Source organism: Cuculus canorus, chromosome 1 (assembly GCF_017976375.1).
Source record: "Cuculus canorus isolate bCucCan1 chromosome 1, bCucCan1.pri, whole genome shotgun sequence".
Classification (NCBI taxonomy): domain Eukaryota; kingdom Metazoa; phylum Chordata; class Aves; order Cuculiformes; family Cuculidae; genus Cuculus; species Cuculus canorus.
The window spans coordinates 137,241,168-137,264,427 of NC_071401.1; the positions used below are offsets into that span (position 1 = coordinate 137,241,168).

General features: G+C 40.9%; 1 protein-coding gene across 19 annotated transcripts in view; it reads right to left on the reverse strand.

Moving 5' to 3' along the window:
* The window catches only part of SOX5 (SRY-box transcription factor 5), a 651,718-nt gene that overhangs the window by 10,233 nt on the left and 618,225 nt on the right, over positions 1 to 23,260 (reverse strand). For all 19 annotated transcript variants that reach the window (XM_054078778.1, XM_054078736.1, XM_054078763.1 and 16 more), the window contains 2 exons: positions 6,599 to 6,707; positions 5,568 to 5,741 (listed from right to left, as the gene is read on the reverse strand). In XM_054078778.1, coding sequence (XP_053934753.1) covers positions 5,568 to 5,741; positions 6,599 to 6,707 — 283 coding nt within the window. The remainder of the gene's footprint in view (positions 1 to 5,567; positions 5,742 to 6,598; positions 6,708 to 23,260) is intronic.

Below are 23,260 nucleotides of genomic sequence, written 5' to 3' on the forward strand. Positions count from 1 at the left end.
AGCTAGGGAAATAATGAAGACTATACAAATGTTTTCAAATACCTCCTGAAATTTCTAAACTAATATTTCTTAAAGGATATAATGTGGGAGCAGAAAGTAAAATTTCTCGAATCAGCTATTGTATTTTACTTTTCCATGAACTATAGAAATGCTTCAGGGTTAGATACATTTCAAATAACTGAAATGGTCCAAGCTATGAAACATGTGGCCTAGAAGGAAAACTTTATTGGAAAGCAGTCAATTTTCCCATTGGAAAAAAACCCCTTTGAATAGTTTCTCAATGTAATGGGTTCATAATGTCATATGTCACACTTGACTTCCTCTTGTTCTTCATTTTTTATGGTTACTCACACTGTACTTAGCTCACGCTATTACTCAGGCTGGTCTTAGCTCACTGTGCTCCTAAGACCGGCAATATAGGGAGTGCAGTTATCCTTTCCCACAAAAGAAAACAGTTTGGTTCCATCTAGAAAGTCCCCTTCTGATTATCAACACTATTTCCCCCACTGTCCTGTGAGTCTTTATTCCAAGCTATAGTTTGGACTTCTGGAGTGAAGGGCTAACAGTCTGGAAGAGCCTCACCTTACACCTAGAGATAATCAATTTGTAAATAATGATGTCTTTGTTCTGAAAAGGAGCAATGGACATCCCTTTCTTAGCAAAAACTACTTTGGAGTCAAAACCATAATTTTTCATGATGTTTACAACATATGACATGTAAAGCTCTTCCAGCTAGTTTCAGAATGGGAAACCGTTTATTTACACTGTTTTTAGCTTAGGTGCAGCACCATATTAGCGCGACTAGATGGTTTCTAGGATTTGGACTAAAACTCCTGCATGGCATTTCATATGTCATATACAGATAGGGATCTGTGGCAGGGCTCTGTGTTAGACAGGGCAGCAAACCCCCACAGCCAGAATCCTGGTCAGCAGCTTTGTCTCCTACAGAGAAACTATTCCAAGCTTTTTCTGGCAAAGAGAGTGGCTAGAAAAAGTGACATCAACTTTCCACATGTAGGACCTCCTAGATTTTGGGCTAAACGACAGTGTGATAAACGTGTAGAGGCTGCCAAAACACATAACGCCTACTAAAGCCATGTAGATGGCAACATAGATAGGGCCTGCGTTGAATGATGTTAAGAATTCAGGGTAAAGCATATAAGCTTTACTGAAGATGCTCAGAAATAGGTCTACTTTCAAACTGTAAGACACTGGCACACTGGCATTTTAGTGTATCAAGGAAATAATAAAATTGGTCTAAATCTAGAGTCCACTCATCACAGGCATGCTATAGTCCAAGTGGCTTAGAAAACAGCCCCAGCCTCATCTCCTGCTGATCAATCAGTTTTTACTTATGAATAATAAAGTTGAAAACCTCACTCTTTACAGAAATCTTGATGTTTGCTTTACATGTTGTGAGGGGACCTGCAATGTAGGAACTCATACATTCTAAGACAGATGGACAGAGAGAGAGGTACAAATTAACATCAGTTGTTGCAAAATCACCATGAAAATGTTCTATTCCAGCACAATTCCTCTTTCACTGTGCTAAGTAACTTGCTGCAATCCTAAAGTCATATCTGGGCAGGGAGATTCCTACCCCCCTCATGTGAAAAAAATCTGTAAATAGTGGGTGAAGTTAGGCAAAACCATAAGTCTTTGCAGGTTCAGGGCCATAAAAATGGAAATTTTCAGGGATAATATTTGTATATACAGTTACATGTACAATATTTACACATAAATGTCATTCGTTATGCTTTTTCTTCCTAAGCTGCAAACTCAATATAACAAGAATGCTGGCAATCTCACCTCTCTTCCTAGCAAATAACTGCCTTCTGCAGTGACACTTCCTCTTACTATGACTACCATTTTTACAAAATATATGAAATATAATTTAGTAGTATGTTTTGAAGTACCATAAATAGTGGCAGATAGGAATGGTTGGACTTGATGATCCAAGAGGTCTTTTCCAAACTAGTGATTCTATGATTCTAAATAATTAAACCAACAATGCTATCAAAATGATTTTTTAAGGAGGACACATTTTCTGATAATAAATCTTCATTTTATCATTTTCACTTTTTTTCTTACTTATATACAAAATCCAACCAGCTCTTTGATTGGTCTTAATCTGAAATTTTTTAAGTCTGAACAATATATAACTCTGATCTTTAAATTTGCACCCATAGGCAGGCTAAGCTATGAATGAGTATTGTCAATCAATGTACTAAAACTGGTTTAAAATACCTTGTATCCGGACAAAATATATTTGTCATAGCTTTATCTACCATTGTTTTACATGTCTATAAACATGGACAGACAGGCATAGGTACCTATGCACAGTGCCAAGCCCAACCACAAACAAGGAGCGACTGAAGAATCTTGAAAAATCTTTCTTTTTAAGGGAAGATTTACACTCTTGGGTGAGCTTTCTGTTCGCCATCTGTGTTAGAAAGCTTTGAGCGGGTCAAGTATGCCAGGCTTTTCTCCTCGACTACTAAAACAAAAACCCGTCCCCTTCCCTGGATGCATACATAATGACAAGCAGGATTCTCACATAATTCTCCCTGATCTGGTGGCTGAGGTATTTAGAAAATAAATGAGAAAATTCTAAGAGTTTGCAGCACCAAACATGGCTCCTACAGTGAGCTACAGAAGTTAGAGCTGTGCCCACACACGATGACTATTTGAATGGTTGTAGAGGGCCAGCTATTTTTTAGTCCAGGGCAGAAAAGAGATGTCCCCATGTGTGCCCTGGCACTTGTGTGTGGGCGCACACACGCCATGCCGTAGGTAGAATTAGGAGCCCTGCTTACCACTGATTTTAAGCCAAGTTTCTCTGACAAGAACTTTCAGCATTTTGTAATATTGCCTAACATTAGGCAACAGACTAATGTTAGACTGACATTTTTAATCCGAGTATCTGAATCAGGCTGATTTTACGTTTAAAAAATACATACACACAGAGAAACACTTGCACAGCTTACAGGTATGTGTGTAGGTATTCACACACATACAGAGCCATGAAGAATTCCTGAAGGCAATATCTAACTTCATGTTTTCCTATTCTCTTCAAGTAGATTTCTCATTGTAACTAATTAAAATATTTACAAAAATATCTAAACAATGTATTATTAAAATGATAGGGTCCAGCAGACCCATTTTAGCACTTTTTTAACAATTTACTAAAAAAAAAAATCATTATCCGCAAATTTAAGTTGCAATGAACAGATGGATGACAAACGTATGCACAGATGAATTTAGTGACAAATCCATGTATCTAATTTTTATGCTCAAAACATAATACCCCAGTGTCAAACATAATCCCTAGAGAATTCTAGTGCCGGGAAGGGCACCTCCTCTCATTTTACTATAAAAATGACCCTCGATCAGTGATGACTCCTTCCAAGCTACTCCCCATGACAATGAGCACTCTGACCTCAATGTGTAGCAGTCCTGCTAAATAAAGGGTGAGGAAAATTTGTGGCTTTCTAATAAAGAGACCCTAATATCTGGCTGAACTGTAAGCTTCTAGTTGCTCACCCTATGCCAGTTAACAGAGCTCCCTGCTGACTTCAAAAGACTGGCCTTTTGCAATTGAGGGAAGACCTTTGTAATGTTTCTGTCAAGAAAGACGATGTCAGGACACCCCTTTCCATTGCATAGGTGGAATAAAAAAATTAAATGTGATGCTGGAAAGAAATAGAAACATCATCTCGTTCTGCTTCAGAACTTGCTTTTCCCCATATCTGGCAGCAAAACAGAGAGTTTGGAGTCAGCTATACTGTCTGTCACCTCAACAGGATCTGTAATGAATTTGCACATTTTACTCCAACTACTGTATATCTAATCAGAAAAAGATGTCCCCATATCTCCCTGATCTAGCGCCAAATAGTAAAAGGTGATTCCTTATGTTAACAATTTCAGCAGAATGGCTTATTAAAACCAGATTTTAGGGTATTATAAAATGCTTAGAAGCCCTTTAAAATGTCAACCAGGATCCCCAGAGACTGCGTAAAATGTCAGCCCAGCTCAAGCGCCTGTTTTAAGCAGAATGAATTAGCAGCGTGCTGTCGGAGGTTGTTATCCAAAACAATCAGTTAAGAGGGAAAACATCAAGCTCTCTTTGTACTTTCTATATGAAAAGGGCCATTCAGAATGATCTTGTAGATTTCTGAAGCTGATTATTTAAGAACAGGTTTAACCAGGTCTACTCCCAATTTAGAAACAGACCAAAACTATTACTGCCCTGTCCTCAGTCTAATCATGTCATACACCTCTGACCAGTATAATCCCTTTTAACCAGTATAAGGTTATTTTGCCATCAACGTAACCAATTTAGCCATCTAATTCTGTTCCTATAACAAATCTAATAATCTCGTACCACCCTTTTAATCATGGGTTAATATCGTCACATCTGTGATCCACAGCCAATACATTCTGCCTCTCTGACCAATTTATCTCATTTCCACTTGCCCCCTGCTGACTTTTCATAAAACCACTCTAATCAAGCTAAACTTCAAACCTCTGACCAGTCTAAACTCAGCATATTTACCAGCCCTGCAGCTGGTTAATGCTGCCATTATAATTGCTCTGCATCTCTCAAGTTGTCTGCAAAACCAATGAGACCTGCAGCCCATGTCAACATGTTCCCTGCTTAAACTTTTACCCACTGACCTAAGGGATGCTCAGGACATGCAACACAGTCTTTAACAATAAAAACACAACATCTCTGATTTGGTTACAGAATCATTTTTTCTATAGAAGCGTAATTCATTGGCCTCAGAGATCCTCACTATTCACCTTCTGTATCATTCAGCACATCACAGAAGAGTACCTTAGGATAGAATGTAGTCCCCGGAACTTAAGCCAGGTATGAAAAGTTGGAAGACTATTGTATGAAATTGATGTTCATGACAAATATTGCTTGGGATGTGAAGAGCAGAGGATATTTGAATTAGTTCTGATATTTCTTTTTTTTGACTTCAGGATTCTTTTCAGAATATTTAGAATAAAAGCAGCTTGTGATAGAGATCATGTCTTAAAGGCAAATATAACAGGAACATAACAAAAATCCTTTTTAAACTCTCGATGTATAGAATAAGAGGATGTATTTTAGGATCTTTTCCCCATGGACATTGATTTGAACAGAAAGTGCTATGGCACAAATCAAACACTATGGTGTGCTACCCCTAGAATCTAGTCAGATAAAATATGTGGGCAAATAAATGATAGCAGTTGTTTTGTGCTTGTTCCACAGCACAATGAAATTTTGCGCAATGAAATTTTTTTATATTTGGGGTTTGTTTTTTCAGTTCATGTTTTCACTTGAAAACCCCCACCACAATCTCAATACTTACAAAGACACAAGAACATTTCAGGTTATGGTTAACATACTGCTGGGCAGCATGGTGGAAGCTTGCATCAATGTTGTCCTTAACGCAGTCATTAAGTAGCAAAATAAATATTCTAGATATGGTAATGCTGGTGTGCGAAGTGCTCAGCTCTATTCAGTCAGACATTCTTTGAGTGTTGCTACTGAAAGAAAAATGGTCTATCATTCTTACCTAGTATCTTGCTGATATTGGAGTTGTGCATATCAGGGAAGGCTTGAAGTATCTTCCTCCGTTCATCTTTAGCCCACACCATGAATGCATTCATTGGGCGCTTGATATGGGGCTCATTGCTACCACGCCCTCTGGATTCCCGATAAATTCTAGACTCTGAAACTCCTGCACTTCCTAAAGAGAAAGAGAAAAACATTCCCAGCTTGTGTTTCATTATGTAGCTTCCTCTGCCATTGGTAACCTACATTAAGTGCTGCACATTCACTGAATCAGTGATCACAACAGGTTAACGGTGTTTCTTCTTTTTACTGTAGGAAATACATTGTCTAGTTTCTAGCTATACTGATTCCATATCAAATAATATAGACTTACTGACGAGTTTGAATTGGGTTTTTTCCAACATAAAGGATTAAACAGCTTTTCTGAACCATCCTCTACTTAATAACATAAACCCAACACTTATCAATGTAGATTTTCTTTTCATTTTCTTCCTTTCTTGCTTACAGAATGCTGGTCATATTATGCTACCTATCTCCTACCTTTCTTGTCATGGGAAGGGCATTGATATATTAGGCATTTCTTCTTAAGCAATAGCAAATGAACATTTACGCAGCTGTCTATTTTTGTGCTTACCTCTTCGTAACAACAGAAGCAATAGCTGAGAAAGAAATCAACATTATGCTTAGTTCATCAAAGCTCCTACAGATGCAGAGTGTGCATCATATACAGATGATCAGGGCTATAATTCATGGACTCACTCTCCTTTATCCTACATCCTTTTGGCTCCTTTTACCATCAGAAACACATGCTTGGTCTAGTTTTGAGAAGTGCAGTGTACAAAAGAGAAAGTTAAAAATCACCTCTAGACATAAAACACCACGCGATGAATCATTTTTCCTGCCTTGTTTCATAACCAGTTATTGCTAACTGCTCTTAGTCCTCGCAGGCCTCCAAAGCACTTGGATTCTCCTCCAGATCCCATTGACATGCACACACAAACCTGGAAATAAGGATAAACTATTTGTACTGACCGTCAGAATCTCCACTCATGTTGAAATCCATCATTGCGTGGCTAAACTTCCCGTCTTCACTCTGTTTTACTGCCAGTTGCTGAGTCAGGGTCTCCAGTGTTGTTTTGTCCTATATGGGCAAGATGACAGGATTTGGATCAGGAAAATTATTAAACATCATAACTGCAAGGTTCATTGGTAATTCAAAAGGTGATAAGGAAGCTGGATAACAATTCACTCACAACAGTTTACTAAGCCAGGTATTTAAGAACACATAACAATATTTTTTCTGGAAAGGATATGGTTGCAGACTCTACCAAGACTTTTTTAAAACATGCTTATTAGCTACTGATGAGCAGACTTCATAGTGTTGAAAACATTGGTTTAGTTAGGCATGATAAAATTGGCTGTGCATCTGAAGAATACTTCAACCCTCTGTGTCCCTGGGACTGCAAAGCTGGACTGGGAGTTTAGATGATACATGCTCTTTTGGAATGTATTTATTGTTTTACTCCCTTTCCAGCCTGCAATCAAAGTGCAGACACATGGGTAACTTTACCCTTTCCTTTTTTTCAAAAGCAATATTTTACGAAGCAGTCCACAGGGGGGAGGGAAAAAAAAAATAAAAAAAAATCCAACCCTGCAGCTCAAACTTATTCAGGCCTTGGGAAAGGGTCAGGCTGAATTAAGCATGACACTTGGGCAGCAGTTTGTGTTCCTGTCCAGACTGTTTTGCCCAACCCTACTAACTCCCTGTCCGTCATTAATCCAGTCAGAACTATCTGTGAACCCTGGATTGCAACAGGCTAGTGCGTGCTGCCAATTAATCTGTCAGGCTGCAGTGGTGTCTAAAGACATTGCCAGAACAACATGCCAGGGCCATCAATTCCAATGTTCTCTTCAAAACACCTCACTTCCCCCTCAATTGTTTGACTTCACAAATACAAAGGTGCTCCGTTTTCCAACTGGTTTTGTTTTTCCAACAAATTTGACTCATAAACATTCTATCCTCCTGACAATCATATGTTTAAAAATAAATCCTTCAGGAAGGCAATGCTAACATTTCTAAATGTTAGGCACTGTGCCTTTTGCAAAACTAAGAAAATGACATGATACGGAATGATAATAAAGTAGATCCAGTTGAAAAAACTCTTTTGAGCTTCTATCTGAAAGAGAGATTGCTGTTTTGTTGCTCTGTTCCATTCCTGATGACTGGGAAAGATGAACAAACTTAAAAAACTTTCAGATTTCACATGGCAACTGGAGACTTTTACATCTATTCTATGTAGCCTAATAATGTCACTGGGTTGTATTATAGCATACTGTATTCTGTATACAGAAATGCTTCCTGCAATGTGATGTCCCTACATCTGCAATTCAAAGAACACTTCAAATTCATGTAAGTAATTTCACAAAGATTTTCTTGAGAGACTTAGAAATGAGACTAATCTGCTCAACTTCCTATGCTTGCAGAGTTTAGGGAACATGAGGTTAACTTTTCTACTCCTCACCTTGATTTTCATTTTGGATTCCTTTTGCAGTCCTAGTGCTCTGTCTATAACCAGGCACAGCACCACCCAAAGCATGCAAGATGAGTTATCCTCTTGGTTTTTGCAGGACAATCTCATGCAGCAGAATCAGCCCATCACTAGCAAAAGGGTATCTTTAACACTTCCAGGCACAGCAGATCCAGAAAACCTTGGAGAAGCTTCAAAGAAGCACCTGAACTATTCAGGCTTACAGCTTTACAAAACTCTTTGATCTACCAGTTTTAACTGAGCTCTCATTTCCAAAGCAGCCCATCAGCAGATAGAAGGTCAGGAATAAGTTGACTTTGTATCTCTTCCAAATGGATCTCAGATATATAATGCAAGTTAACACTTTTTCCTCAAAAAAAAATTATATATATATATATTTACTTACTAAATTCTATGTCATCTATATACATACAATCTATTATAATGCAAGTCAACTTCATAATGATAAGAGTTCAAAAATTTTTATGTCAATAACCATTTAAAAATGCTGTCACCAACATAAAATATAAAAAACCCATCTCCTCTTGCTGGGTTTATTACAGGGGAGGGGAGTTCACAGAATCACAGAATCACAGAATCACAAGGTTGGAAAGGACCCATTGGATCATCGAGTCCAACCGTTCCTAACACTCCCTAAACCATGTCCCTAAGTACTTCATCCACCCGTTCCTTAAACACCTCCAGGGAAGGCGACTCAACCACCTCCCTGGGCAGCCTGTTCCAGTAGCCAATGACTCTTACTGTGAAGAATTTTTTTCTGATATCCAACCTGAACCTCCCCTGACGGAGCTTCAGGCCATTCCCTCTAGTCCTGTCCCCTGTCACTTGGGAGAAGAGGCCAGCTCCCTCCTCTCCACAACCTCCTTTCAGGTAGTTGTAGAGAGTAATAAGGTCTCCCCTCAGCCTCCTCTTCTCCAGGCTAAACAACCCCAGCTCTCTCAGCCGCTCCTCATAAGACTTGTTCTCCAGCCCCCTCACCAGCTTTGTTGCTCTTCTCTGGACACGCTCCAGAGCCTCAACATCCTTCTTGTGGTGAGGGGCCCAGAACTGAACACAGTATTCGAGGTGCGGTCTCACCAGTGCCGAGTACAGAGGGAGAATAACCTCCCTGGACCTGCTGGTGACCCCATTTCTGATACAAGCCAAGATGCCGTTGGCCTTCTTGGCCACCTGGGCACACTGCTGGCTCATGTTCAGTCGGCTGTCAACCAGCACCCCCAGGTCCTTCTCTTCTGTGCAGCTCTCCAGCCATTCTTCCCCCAGTCTGTAGCGCTGCATAGGGTTGTTGTGCCCCAAGTGCAGGACCCGGCATTTGGTCTTGTTAAACCTCATCCCATTGGTCTCGGCCCAGCGGTCCAGCCTGTTCAGATCCCTTTGCAGAGCCTCCCTACCCTCCAGCAGGTCGACACTTCCTCCCAGCTTAGTGTCATCTGCAAACTTGCTGAGGGTGCACTCAATGCCTTCATCCAGGTCATTGATAAAGACATTGAACAGAGCTGGACCCAGTACTGAGCCCTGAGGAACTCCACTTGTGACTGGCCTCCAGCTGGAGTTAACTCCATTGACCACCACTCTCTGGGCCCGGCCATCCAACCAGTTTTCAACCCAGGAGAGTGTGCGCCTGTCCAGGCCAGAGGCTGACAGTTTCTGAAGCAGAATGCTGTGAGAAACTGTGTCAAAGGCTTTACTGAAGTCCAAGAAGACTACATCCACAGCCTTTCCCCCATCCAGTAGTTGAGTGATTTTGTCATAGAAGGTGATCAGGTTAGTTTGGCAAGATCTGCCTTTTGTAAACCCATGTTGACTGGGCCTGATCACCCGGTTCTCTTGCATGTGCTTCATGATAGCACTCAAGATTACCTGTTCCATGACTTTCCCTGGCACTGAGGTGAGACTGACAGGCCTGTAGTTCCCCGGATCCTCTCTGCAACCCTTCTTGTATATGGGCACAACATCAGCCAGCCTCCAGTCTAGTGGAACTTCCCCAGTCAGCCAGGACCTCTGGAAGATGATGGATAGGGGTTTGGAAAGGACATCCGCCAGTTCCTTCAATACTCTTGGGTGGATCCCATCCGGCCCCATAGACTTGTGGACGTCTAGCTGGGCAAGCAAGTCTCTAACCGCCTCCTCTTGGATCACGGGAGCCTCAATCTGCCCCTCTAACTCTTGGATTTGTAAACAGAAGGAACAACTTTCTTTGCTATTAAAGACTGAGGCGAAGAAGGCATTAAGTACTTCAGCCTTGTCCTTATCCCCTGTCACTGTTATTCCTTCTGCATCCACTAGAGACTGGATATTCTCCCTCGTCCTCCTTTTCCTGTTAATGTACTTGTAGAAAGACTTTTTGTTGTCTTTCACAGACTTAGCGAGTTTTAATTCTAGTTGGGCCTTGGCCCTCCTGATTTTTTCCCTGCACGATCTCACTTCGTCCCTGTAGTCCACCCAAGATGCCTGTCCTTTCCTCCAGAGCACATAGAGCTTCTTTTTCTTATTGACGCATCTTGAGATCACCCTGCTCCACCAAGCTGGCTTTTCCCCCCGCCGGCTCCTTTTCCGGAACACAGGGATGGCCTGCTCTTGAGCTGATAGGATTTCATTTTTCAAGAGCGCCCAACCCTCATGGGCTCCCTTGCCCTGAAGGACTGTTTCCCATGGGACTTTGCTAATCAACCTTCTGAACAGGCCAAAGTCTGCCCTCTGGAAGTTTAATGTGACTGCTTTGCTAACCCCCTTCTTAATCCCACCTAGAACTGAAAACCCTATCATCTCATGATCACTTAATCCCAGGCGTCCTCCAACCGTCAAATCCCCAACAAGACCTTCCCTATTCACAAACAGCAGGTCTAGGAAGGCACCCTCCCTTGTTGGTTCGCTAACCAGTTGTGCAAGGAAGTTGTCTTCGACGCACTCCAGGAACCTCCTAGACTGTTTCCTTTCTGCTGTATTGTACTCCCAGCAGACATCCGGAAAGTTAAAGTCTCCCACAAGGACAAGAGGCAGAGATTTAGAGACTGTCCCCAGCTGTTTATAGAAGAGTTCATCAGCTGCTTCTTCTTGGCTGGGTGGTCTGTAACAGACTCCTATCACAAAGTCCCCTTTCTTGTGGGCTCCTCTGATTTTAACCCATAGGCACTCGATCCCGTCCTCACCGTAATCCAGTTCGAAAGTTTCAAAGCACTCTTTGACATAGAGGGCTACCCCGCCTCCTTTCCTACCCTTCCTGTCCCGCCTGAAGAGTTTATATCCCAACATAGCTGTAGTCCAGTTATGTGAGTCATCCCACCACGTTTCTGTGATGGCAATGACATCATAGTCACCTTGCCCTACAACAGCTTCCAGCTCATCCTTCTTATTGCCCATGCTGCGTGCATTGGTGTAAATGCACTTCAGCTGGGCTGATGAACCTTCAGCCCTCATAAAGGGAAGAGAGTTTATTCTCGATTGACTGGTCCTTGGAATAACTAATTCCACAGACCCAGTTTTATCCTTACTGTCCCCACTTATACTCGCCCTCACTTGCCCTGTTGTGGTGTACTGGTGGTCCTCTCCAGCACACCATTTCTCAGCCGCCGGTTTCCCACTTCCAGGCTCATTCCCAACTAGCCTGGTCTCCTCCCCTTCCCCCTTCACATCTAGTTTAAAGCTCTATTTAAGAGCCTAACCAGATTTTTAGAGATAACTTTAGTTCCCCTTCGAGACAAGTATGACCCATCCCTAGTAAGAAAACCTGGGGGTGGGTGGGTCACCCCATGATCAAAGAAGCCAAAGCCTCTCTCCTCACACCAGGCTCGGAGCCAGGCATTAATCATCTGTACGTTCCTGACTTCCTGCTCCATATTCCTTAGTATTGGGATGGAGCTAAACACCACTTGCGCTCCAGAGCCCTCCATCATCTTCCCTAAATCCCTGAAGTCTCTTTTGATGGCTTTCAGCTTTCTGCGCTGTAAGTCATCATTGCCAATTTGAAATACTAAGAGGGGATAGTAATCCGTTTCCTTCACCAAGGAAGGGAGTTTTCTATTGATATCCCTCACTGAAGCCCCCGGCAAGCAGCAGACCTCCCTGTGGAGCGGGTCCGGTCTGCAGATGGGACCCTCCATTCCTTTAAGAAGGGAATCCCCTAAGACGATCACTCTCCTCTTTTTCTTGACAGAGGAGTTATTCCATTGCCGACTTTTCTTGAATCATGTATAAACCTCTTAGAGAAACAGAGCTGAAAGCACAAAGGGCACAGGCTTAACAGCTTTTTCTTTATGCAGTAAACGCAGCTGTTGAAGTCAGAGGCAGTTACATTCAGAACCACACTCTGCCGACATGATCTGATTGAGTCTTAAGGTCAGCGAACACTCTGGCATGCTGTCTGCAAGGTACACACTGGGTACAGCTCGTTTATCAGAGTTTGACTTAACAAGCCTACAGATGCTCCACTGCTATCCATCTTGGGCAAAGTTTAGCATTTTGAGGTACAGTCCCATTAGATGAAGTGAGAGAACTAAGAGGGGGCTATGAAGGAATGCCAGATGAGTGCTGACCTCCTGGGCTGCTCAGCCCCAACAACTGGAGGTGGCACTCTGGTGGGTTAGCATGGAGACTACCCTTTCAACACGGCGACAATTTACTTCCTGCTACTTAAACATGGAGAATGACACTATAATTCAATCAGCAACAATAAGGTGGCAGTTTAAAATAACTTCTGCATGACGTTGCTCTTGAAGCAGAGGAAGTCAAAATAGCCAGCTATACTTTTCTATGTTAAAAATGTTTAAGCTTAGAACGTAGTCAGGCAAGAAAAAGTCTAAGGCCTGCTCTTCGCTAAACCTCTTCAACAGCATTAGGAGAGCAGAAAGAGATCAACAACAGCCTGCGGAATGCGGAAGCCTGACTATATGTGAGTAGCGTTACGATTTCTTGCCCTACACTCTTCCCATTAAACACATGGCAGCTAATTTTCCCCAAACCTGATGAACAGAAATGCTTCCAAAATTACAAGATATTCCAAAGAGGCTAATTGGCATTCCCATGTTGTTTTGCTTGAAAGTATTCAGTTGATGACTTCTTGCTTTTTATTTGATGGAAGCATCTCTTTAACTTTCCTACCTTTCCTTCAGTTGATGGAGAAAGTATTCATGGAGCTCCAAAGAAACAAAGGAAAAAGAGTATCTTTTATTCCCTGATCCCAAATAAACTGGCAACCTGCTGACACTACTAACCCAGACTCCTCTCACAGAACCTATTTAAGATCTTCAAACAAAAGATCCAAACCACTTTCAAGTTTCTAGAAAAAGAGGATCTATTTATCACCATTAACTTCATTCAACAGCAAATTACACATTCTTAAAATGGCTACCACTCTGCTGTCTAGGATCAGCTGTGTAAACAGTAGCAAGCTGTCCTACCTTCCAGTGATAACAGGTGGAGTACACACGTTGGGTTCAGCTGCACACTTTAATAAAGCAATTCTGATACAGGAACCATAACTCAGGAGGCAGTGGTAGATTCCTGCACACTACACTGGACTACACCTTAAACTTAATTTATCGTTATATCAAGCTCTACATCCAATTGTCTTGCTAGGCAGAGAAAGAAATGGGGAAGAGAATTCAGCTGATGAAATCATACATACTTTCAGGTTTTTAAGCTACAAGAAAATAACTGAAGTGATAATTCCTTCATTTCAGACTTGCTCCACACCCAAAGTTATAAAATGCTCTTCATCCTATGAGCAATGCATGAGTAGCATCGATTGCAGCCTACAAGCAATGCTACTGGGAAGAACAGGCAAGGTTGGTCCAGACCCAGGGAAGCGATGCAAAGAATTGCTTGTGAAATCTGCTAAAAAACAGACTGCACGAAGCATAGAAAATAAATGGTAAGGAACAAGAAGAAACATAGAAATCTCTTACTAAAGACAAAGTGACTCCCTTTTGTCTGAATTTCTGAATTTTGGATCAGGCTGCAGAAGGCTGAAAGACATCTTACAAATATCTTTTTCCTCTACGAAGAACTTCAGCAGAGGTTGGGAAAAAATATCTTAATGGTCATTTCTATTGGATTGTAGGAGAGATTCTCTGTAGGGTCAAGAAAAGCTCTGTTGTCTGGATCATTTAAAATTATAATGGGCAAAACAGAGAAGATAATAATCTACAGAGCAATCAATCCCACAACAGCCCAATTGTTCAAAGTATAACCAGAGAGGTTCCATCAACAGCCACAATGTGATGAGAAGTTTCTGAAACTTTATTAATCAAAGAAAATAATCTGCTGGAGAAGATTGATTCATACCACAGCTCCTACCAATGCTCTAATTATATTTTAAAGAACAATGAAAAACACATACACACATGGAATGTGTCATGTAGAAAAAAAATATATAAAAAATGACTAAGCACCGCAAGTCAGACTCAGTTTTGTGGTCAGCTGCAAAAGTTACTTGGCTCTGTGTCATGGATATCTGTCATAGTTTAACAAAACATTGATCTAAAAATTACAAGAACTCGGTGGCAGTCTCTTTCATAGAAGAAACATAAAACAAGAAGAGTCAAAACATATGTAGAACAGCCTGATAATGTTTGCCAGAACTCCTCCCACTACTATACAAACACAAAGCAAAACCTTGGAAGGTTTGAGAAATGAAGACATTCCAATATATTTGCCTACTCCCCTCTGACCTTGCTGCTCGAATCTTGTGTTGGATCATGGTACCAATACTCAGGGTGCACCTGAGACCATGCACACGCCTTCACTTCTAAAGGACTCCACAGATCTTCCAGGATACTGTGAATGTTGGGCATATGGCAATGGAACCCTCCTCCCCCTCTTTGAGACATCCTTTTGGCTGAGGTATTTGGCAAACACTGACAGCACTCTGAACTCCATTAGAATTGTATTTTGGCAAGAGCTGTTTTTCCGATTGCATAATTCAAGGTTAGCAGTTTTACTGAAGCAGTCCACTCTTCACTCTTCTACTCCCCTAACCCTACCCCCATTTCCCCTGATACGAATATTTTTCCTCGCAGATTGATGCCTGCAGAGATACAGTCACTGTAGAATATCAGAGGAGGAGTGTTCAGGCACATCTCTTCACATTCTTGCTTTTCTTATTCCAAGTGAACTTGGAAGGCCAGGCAAAAAAAAATGCGTGTGCAGAGTAGCTGGAGAAATACAAACACGTTTACATACACACTGCAAGGAGAAACTTACTCATCAGTTCTTGCACCTAAGAATTACAAATACAACGATGGACAGAGTGTCTGCTACCTTTGTTCCCTTCAGCAGCAATAAGTAAAAAAGAAACAGATGGTTGCCTGTTATTGTCCTTTTTAGTGTCTCATTTCACCCCCTCCCTCTCCAAATGCAGTTTGGCCAGCTATTTACCATCCTGCTCTGCGGGAAAAATTCCCACATCTAAACTCTAAAGGTGGTATTTTCAAATAGATTGAGTTTTGATAAGCTTGTTTTGATCTTAGATTGTTGAGCAGCGCCTATGACACCAACTAATGTGGTCTGTGGTGCTGAGGCAAAGGTCTTCTCTCAGCAAGCCCAGTAAATATCAACCGTTCAGACACATTCCTTGGTCAATATGCAACAAATTTGAAGTATTAGGCAGATTATCTGTTTCACTATGAACCTGCGATGAAAGTTCACTTCTGTTTATGACAGAAAAACGTATTTAATTATCAGACACACTGGTGATGCCAGGTGTTATCCATTCAACACTACGATACTTTCCTTAACTTTCCAAAAAGGTGAAGAGCCTTATCTGACATGAGTGAAGATTTTGTAAAAGTAATCTTTCTGTGCATTTCCACTGCCTCTTGCAATAATAAACATCAGAATAGCTTGTGTTATAAAATCTTTATCCACAGTCTTTCAAAATGTGGAAAACATGAGACAGGTGGGCATTACGGATGACAAGAGACCAGGAAGAACTTAGAGGAATCACTGGCAATAGTGAGAAGTATGCCCAGAGGTTTGCACATGATGAATTATTTGCAGTCCAGGCTTTACTCCTGCATATTAATGCCATGGTACTACAAAACAGGTACTGTGCACACTGTCTATGCCTCAGTACAAACCATGTTACACTCCAGACTGTGTTACACTTATAACCACTGTAAGATAATTTCTGGCTCTTTTCTGAGGGTCTTCTATTTAGATTTAGGTTTCTCTGTGCAGCAGATGACATTGCCTAAGTGTTTTGCACTTATCAGTGAGTTTAGCCACAAAATTTCACAAAGAAAGGCAGCATTATTAACTCTATTTACCAGATGGGAAACTGAGTCACATATTAAGTGACTTGCCAAAGGTCCCTTATTAAGATTTACAGTTTTAGGAACTGAAGCTAGCACTCCTGAATGTTATCTAAAACTTATGACCTCAAGCTTACGGTTTCTTCGTGAGTGTGGAATTGTGACTTTTCCTGATGGCATATGTTACTATGGAAAGCAAAATAAAATAAAAATAAGAGCAGTTACAGATCCATCATTACAATGGACCTTGTTTAAGTAACACTTGCAGGGCTGTAAAACTCATAAAGAGCACATGCATGAAAAGATAAAATAGAGTGAGACTTTTCAAATGTTGAGTCAGTAATCGTTAAAACCCTTCTGGCTGCACAATTTTATCATCTTCTACTGTACTAATGAAAAGGGAAGAAACAACAAAGAAGAGTTTAAGCCTTCCAATTACATAAACGCTGTGGACCACCAAAGCAGATGAAAGATTACTTATAATGTCACAGCAATTTATCATTTGGGAGATTTTTTTTTTTTGTTGCATCAAAGTTGAGTATGAAGAAACAATCATTCACCACCCCCTCAGCTCTTTCAGTCTTGCTTATCTGAAATCTCTTTTTCAGGGAATAATCCACCCACAGAACCTAGAAGCAGCATTAGAAGCAAGAAAATAAAATAACATTCTTTATTTGTGGCTCTTCCTGATTTTATGGTACTTACAGAATTATTACATTGTCTTAACTGGGGCTACCACTGGTAAAATAACCACGTTTTGGTTTATGGCATATATTCAAATCCAGATTGGTTCATCCATATTGGTTCAATGCTGCCTGGAAATCATTTTATCCACTTTGTAACCTATACCAAGTGCTATATGGACTCAGTAGAGAGGTGCCCATGAAGTGTTATAGGGAAAACCCAAGATGGATCAAATAAGCCCAGAGATTGAACTACTCTCCTCTCAGGAACAGACACTCAGTAACAGGGAGAATGTGCTGGGATTTCTATAGTCATTTTCTTTGCTGAACATTGTGGACATAGGTCTTCAGTTTCCAAAGGCTCTCAAGTCAGTATCTTTCAAAGCACTGAAGACATGACAAAGTCCATCAAAATAAAAAGGGGGAAATCCTCAATAACTCAGCAGGCCTCTAACACTTTTTTTTAAATTCTTTCTTTGTGAAAGAATCCTCAGTAAAATACATTATTTGACTTGGAAACCAAGTGATGGGAAGTAGCAATTCTACATGAAATGAGGACACTAAGGTCCTCCTTTTCTTTGGTTGTGAACTCTAAGACAGTATACGTCAGGATTTTTAAATGCACGTATGGTGGGCCCAGTCTAATACTTTTGAGAAGAAATAAAAAGGAAAGCAAAAGCAAACCAGAATGATGAAACACTGCTTCCTTCCTACAAAAGTTTTATAGTGTGGACCTCAATGAGCTCCAGCTGTAATCTGCTGATTGCAAATAGGGTAAGAGTTACATGACCTAGTTTCTCATGTAGACCACAGTTGCTAACTTTGCATGACTTGTTCAGTTGCTGCACCTCAGTTTCCCCACCTAAACAGATGCAGATCATGACATTTTACCACCACTTCGAAGGGTTTTGACATTTCTGGATGAAATCTGCCATATACATTTCAATGAAGGATTTCACAGCAAGTCAGAAGGAGCTGCTACAACTGATCAGCAAGTCAAGGAAGTATTAATTAAGCCACAGAGATGCTACACCAAAAATGAAACAAGGTGAGAATCATAACCCATACAGGATATCCTGGGAGAGAGGGTCTACACACACCTAAAGAGAAAGTAAGAACAGAGTCTCTGCTTTCCTGGCCACTGTTTATTAAACAACAGGTGACTCAACTGCTCTGCAGCATTATAGCTATTTTGACCATTCTATTCTGGTTTCCTTTAGAAGGTATTAAAATTATGAAGGCTGCTCTATCTTTGCTTACATTTCTTCCAGACCTAATGAAGAAGTTGACGTGCTAGTTAGATTGTTTCCTAAGAAAGAAACCACAACATTTTCCCAGTCATGCAGTAAGGCTTAGCTTGTCTACTCCTCAGCATCAGCATCAATACAATTAAAAGTAAAGCTCTGCACCCCCAAAACATCCTAGCAGCTGTTTGCTACACAGCTAAATGAACACCCGCATACTAGGATAGTTAGAACAGGACAGTCTGATCCTCCAAGAGACTAAGCAGACACAATTCACAGATTAATCAGGCTCAGCCTCTATTACACTGAAGAGAGGTACTGCACTGATGCTGGTGCCCATGAATGTGCTGAAAGCCCTAGTAATTGGAGGCATGTAATTACATAAAAATAATAATAAAATCTCAGGAAGTAATTAGCTTTTGTAGCTGTAGGGCACAGCTCAGAACTTAAACCGAAAGACTCGAAAAGCTCAAAAGATATAACAAGAACTCCAAATCAATTGTACGTGGGGTTTTTTTCACAAGGAAGTTTATCCACCTTTATTAGGCTTAATGCAGTTTCCACTAAGATATACACAGATGCAGTCCTCCCTGAATCCACGCTAGCCTGTAAATGTTTCCAACCTTTGCCCCTCGGAGGGAGTGAAGTCTCATCCTGACTTCAGCACGTGCAAAGATCCAGGGTTCTCCCCTTGCCTCTTTGCCTGCTCCTCTCCTTGACTTCAATGGAAGTTTCAATGCACACATCTGTGAGAAGAATTTATCCTTCTCTCTGTATGTTTCATTTTTCATTAGCTAACCCTGCCCATGCATCTCTGCCATAACGATATACTGAAGACTCACACAGATGCTTCTTTTTTCTCTGAAAAATTTATCTGGGCATTTAATAGATGATGGTCAATCGGGGCCAGGGGGCAGGCATTTTAAAATAAAGCGCTAAAGCCCTTGAGGGAATTAAAAAAAAGCCCTATTGCAGAACTTCTCCTCCCATGCGTAGGCACTTGCTAACTGAGAGTAGTGGCACTGTGACAAAAGTAGCAAAACCAAAGGCAGGCTTTACTAAAAGAAAGGGGGGAGGGTAGTCTTCCACTGGCCATCTGTGAAAATAAGGCATGTGGCCATTAAATGCAGAGGCTGTAAATATAAATATACACAAGCGCCACAAAGCAAATGGCAAAAAAAAATATAGGAGGGGTGGGGTAGAGATAGGAAAAGGAAAAAGGAATAACCTTTCAGCTGAAGCAAATCAAAATGTTTAATGCTTAGCTACCAGTGCTGGGCAAAACCAATTTTGATCTTTGCAGTTTGCAAACTTGACACGTGGTTTTAATTAAATTTGATAAAAGTTTTAGGAGAAATGACAATGGATACAGTAGTCCTGTTGAACAGAGGACTCCTTGAACATGAATAATCCTGTTGAGCCTGCTGACTGGACTTACTGAAAGGCTGACATACAGGGTGATGGACGAGTGATGACATAATACCTGCTTGCCTTCTTGTGAGGCTTTTTGAAAACTGTCTGTTCTGTGTTGATAGTATTAACAAAGAGGACTGCAAACCATATGCAAGAATTTTTGTTAGCAAGGAACCTCAGTAAGACAAAATTAGGAAAAGGGTAGGGAAAAGGGTAACAAAAAGGGGACATACAGTTGTTAGGATAATGCGTTAACTTCTGCGTTGTGGGACTGTAACAGTCCATTGTCTGCAAGATACTCCCCAGTCCCCACATTGTATAATAATTAACCCAAACAGAACGATTTCTCCTCACACTTTGAGAAAGAAATATGACACTGATCATCTTTCCTAATATTTTACAGGTCAGTAAGGAATAGAGTGGACTACAAATTATAGGACATCTATATATTAGCAGTCTGCTGAACTTGGACGGCTAAGTGTGTGTGTATGTAATGTCTGTGGGTAATACAGTCTCTGCTAGTCACTAGGAATGCTAAAGTATTTTTCCAGTAAACTACTACAGAGATTATGAAAACAGGCAGGTTTCAACTTTTACAAAGTGATTTGGTTTATGATGTTAGCACTGCACCTCTGGATTTATTTCCAGCAGGTTTCTCCTGTTTGGGAAGCCTGACTCGTCCCAGGTCCCATTCCTCCCAGTTTTGCTCATTACAACTTATTGACTCCAGTCTGACCTACAGGCTGTCAGTGTCAGCAGCAAGCACAGGGTCAGAAGCTGTTTTACTGACCCTTTTCTTCTCCTCCCTGCTATTCTCTCCTCCATTTTTTTCTAGACTTTTTAGTTCATTAAGTAAAAAAATATTACTGAAGTAAAATTCTCTACTGCAAGAGAAATTTAAATCCCTTGTGTTAAACGAACTCCTCCTTATGCCTTTAGTAAAGTGAGCTCCAATGTTTTATTTCTCAAAGACAGCAGGATCTGCGGCTTTGAGACTCTTAATATCCTCCTCCTCCCCAAGGGGAGAGGTGGGACAGAATTAATTTTAGCTCAGTAGCTCACAGGAGTTTCTTAAGAGTTAATTCTGCTATTCTCATCCATCAGGCAGCCAGCGAGGCATCAGGAAGGAATGATGGATGTAAAATTATTACAGGGCTGCTACCCAATATACTTACTGCCATTTGTAACTAACACTGGAACTGACACACTTTTTTCATTATTAAACATCCACATTAAGTCAACATTGGTCACTGTCATTTCATGTTTGGCACTCTCTTAAGGGGAAGAGGGAGAGGTGGGGGTGTGAGTGAGGAGGAGGGGTGGGTGGGAAAGGGAGGAAAGGCATCCTGAACCCAGTGTTCCATAAGCATGACTAATAAATAGGCTCCTGCTTACAATGCTGGAGTAAATATTGCTACAAATAGCTCTTTAGTTACAGCCCAGCAGACAAGTACATGTCAGAGCCTTTTAAAAGGACACACTCCAAGTGATAACAGGGAGAACTTGTATTGCAGGTTAAGAAACACTTCAGCACTGGAGGTATATGTATTCAGATGCACTCATCTGAGAGTGCGCTATGACTGTGACTGTACACATCTGAAACGCTTGCATGGCTGTGTATACTTGCACAACTGCCCAGGTTGACAGCACCTTTAGCAGCAGGATTCAGAAACCGGTACCTGTGTTTGTATCAGTGTATACAGACACATGCTCAAATACCTCCTTGTGTGGCCCCTTCCTCCTTCTTTACAGTTATCAGAGTACACAGGCAAATGGTTGGGAGTCTGTCTATAGTCAGAAAAACACTGGCTAGCTCAGTGTGTGTTTGGGCTGTATATCTCTGAAAGGGTGCACTGTAGGCTTGTATGCATGCACACACATGCTGGCTCTTTGTGTTTGTGTACGTCTCCTTTGCAAAGGAACAGGCAGTTTTGGGGCCAAACAAATAGACCGGAGTCCACTTGCTGATGTTGTCCATTGTGGTGTTTGCACTAGAAGACAATCTGCGCTCTAAGGGACGTGAATAAAAGGTAACATTGTTTATGTATAGTACATATCAAGCTATAATTAACTGTAGATGACAATTACAAATAAAACCATGCTCTTAGGTTTCCAAGAAACCAGAAAAACATATACACACACTTCTCATTTATACGCAGAAATGTTTCCAAGAAAAGTAATGTAAAAATATGTTTTATTGCATTTGCAATTAAAATAGGTTTTAGTAAAATCCATGTTCATCGTGATGCTCATAGTTTTTACTGTAATCCTCTGAAAATCAAATCCCTCAAGATGGTCCACGTTGGATGCCCATAAAGTGACTCACCCAAATCACTCTAACCATTTTTAAAAAATCTTTTCTCATTTATGACTCCTTTTATACAGATCGCTCCAATTCCACAAAGTTTCTGTCTGACTACTGCTAAACAGCTGGCAGGTCTGTCCATCCACAGGGATCAACTCATCTGGGAACATGAGTCAGATAACAGGTTATGTACATACGTCAAGAAAAGCCTCAAAAGCTTTAAGAGACTCACAAAGGTGATTTCCAGCCCTGAGACTGCCCAGCTACCCCTGGGAGATAAATCCCTATGAGTCTAACGTATAGATACAGAACTGCGCAGAAACTACCTTCACTGGTAGACTGCAGCAGCAATTATTGCAACGTGAAATTCAACAGGTCTCAGAGAATCATAGGTCTCCACAACTACATTAGCCACTGCAGCAAAGGGAGGAAAATTTGGGATAGCCCCAGATGAGCATTTGTTGCCTATAAGGATTTAGATGACTACAGTAAAGAGAGTCTTTCTTCTGTATGTAACTGTAGACATATTGAACATTTTTAAGTATGAATATGCCCATGGACACACAGCTACATTAGGCTAGTCCTATTCTAATTCCATCCATCACCTCAAAATCTCCCTGTCAGGAAGCAATCAGTAAGCAAATGTAACATCCAAAAGTTCACGGGACTGCCTTTAAGTCCCCTGGCATTACCTTGAGCTTCTCTGAAGGAAACCCTAATGGTAACACTGCAGCATTCCATTTCTCACTAACACTTTCTCTTTTTCTTTCTCTTGAAAACAGGGAAAAGCAGAATAAAAATTATTTTTAAATGGCAACACTTGCCCTTTTCTCCAATCTTGGTACGAGAGAAAATTTTAGTCTTGGATCAAACAGACACAAACTTAAGAGGAGTTGGAGTGTTTGTCTGGATATGAACTTCACAGCTGGCTAGTCAGTGGATAGCCTAGATCATATATGGAAAAAGAGAACAAGTACCTAAACTTTACAGCCTATGTCTCATACTCTGTTGGGTCAAATGCAAGAGAAATCAGGAGAATCTACAAGATAAAAGGTACAACTTCGTAACTAGTGCTTAGTGGCTTAAGTGGTCACCCCAGCAACTCAAATGTAATTACAGTCTAGGAGAGCTCAGACTTCGCTCTATCCTTTCCTATCTCCACTTTTAAAATAAAAAAAAATAAAATAAAATAAAACAAAATAAAATAAATCAGTGTGCCCTGATAAAGTTTTGACATTTACGGTATCAACA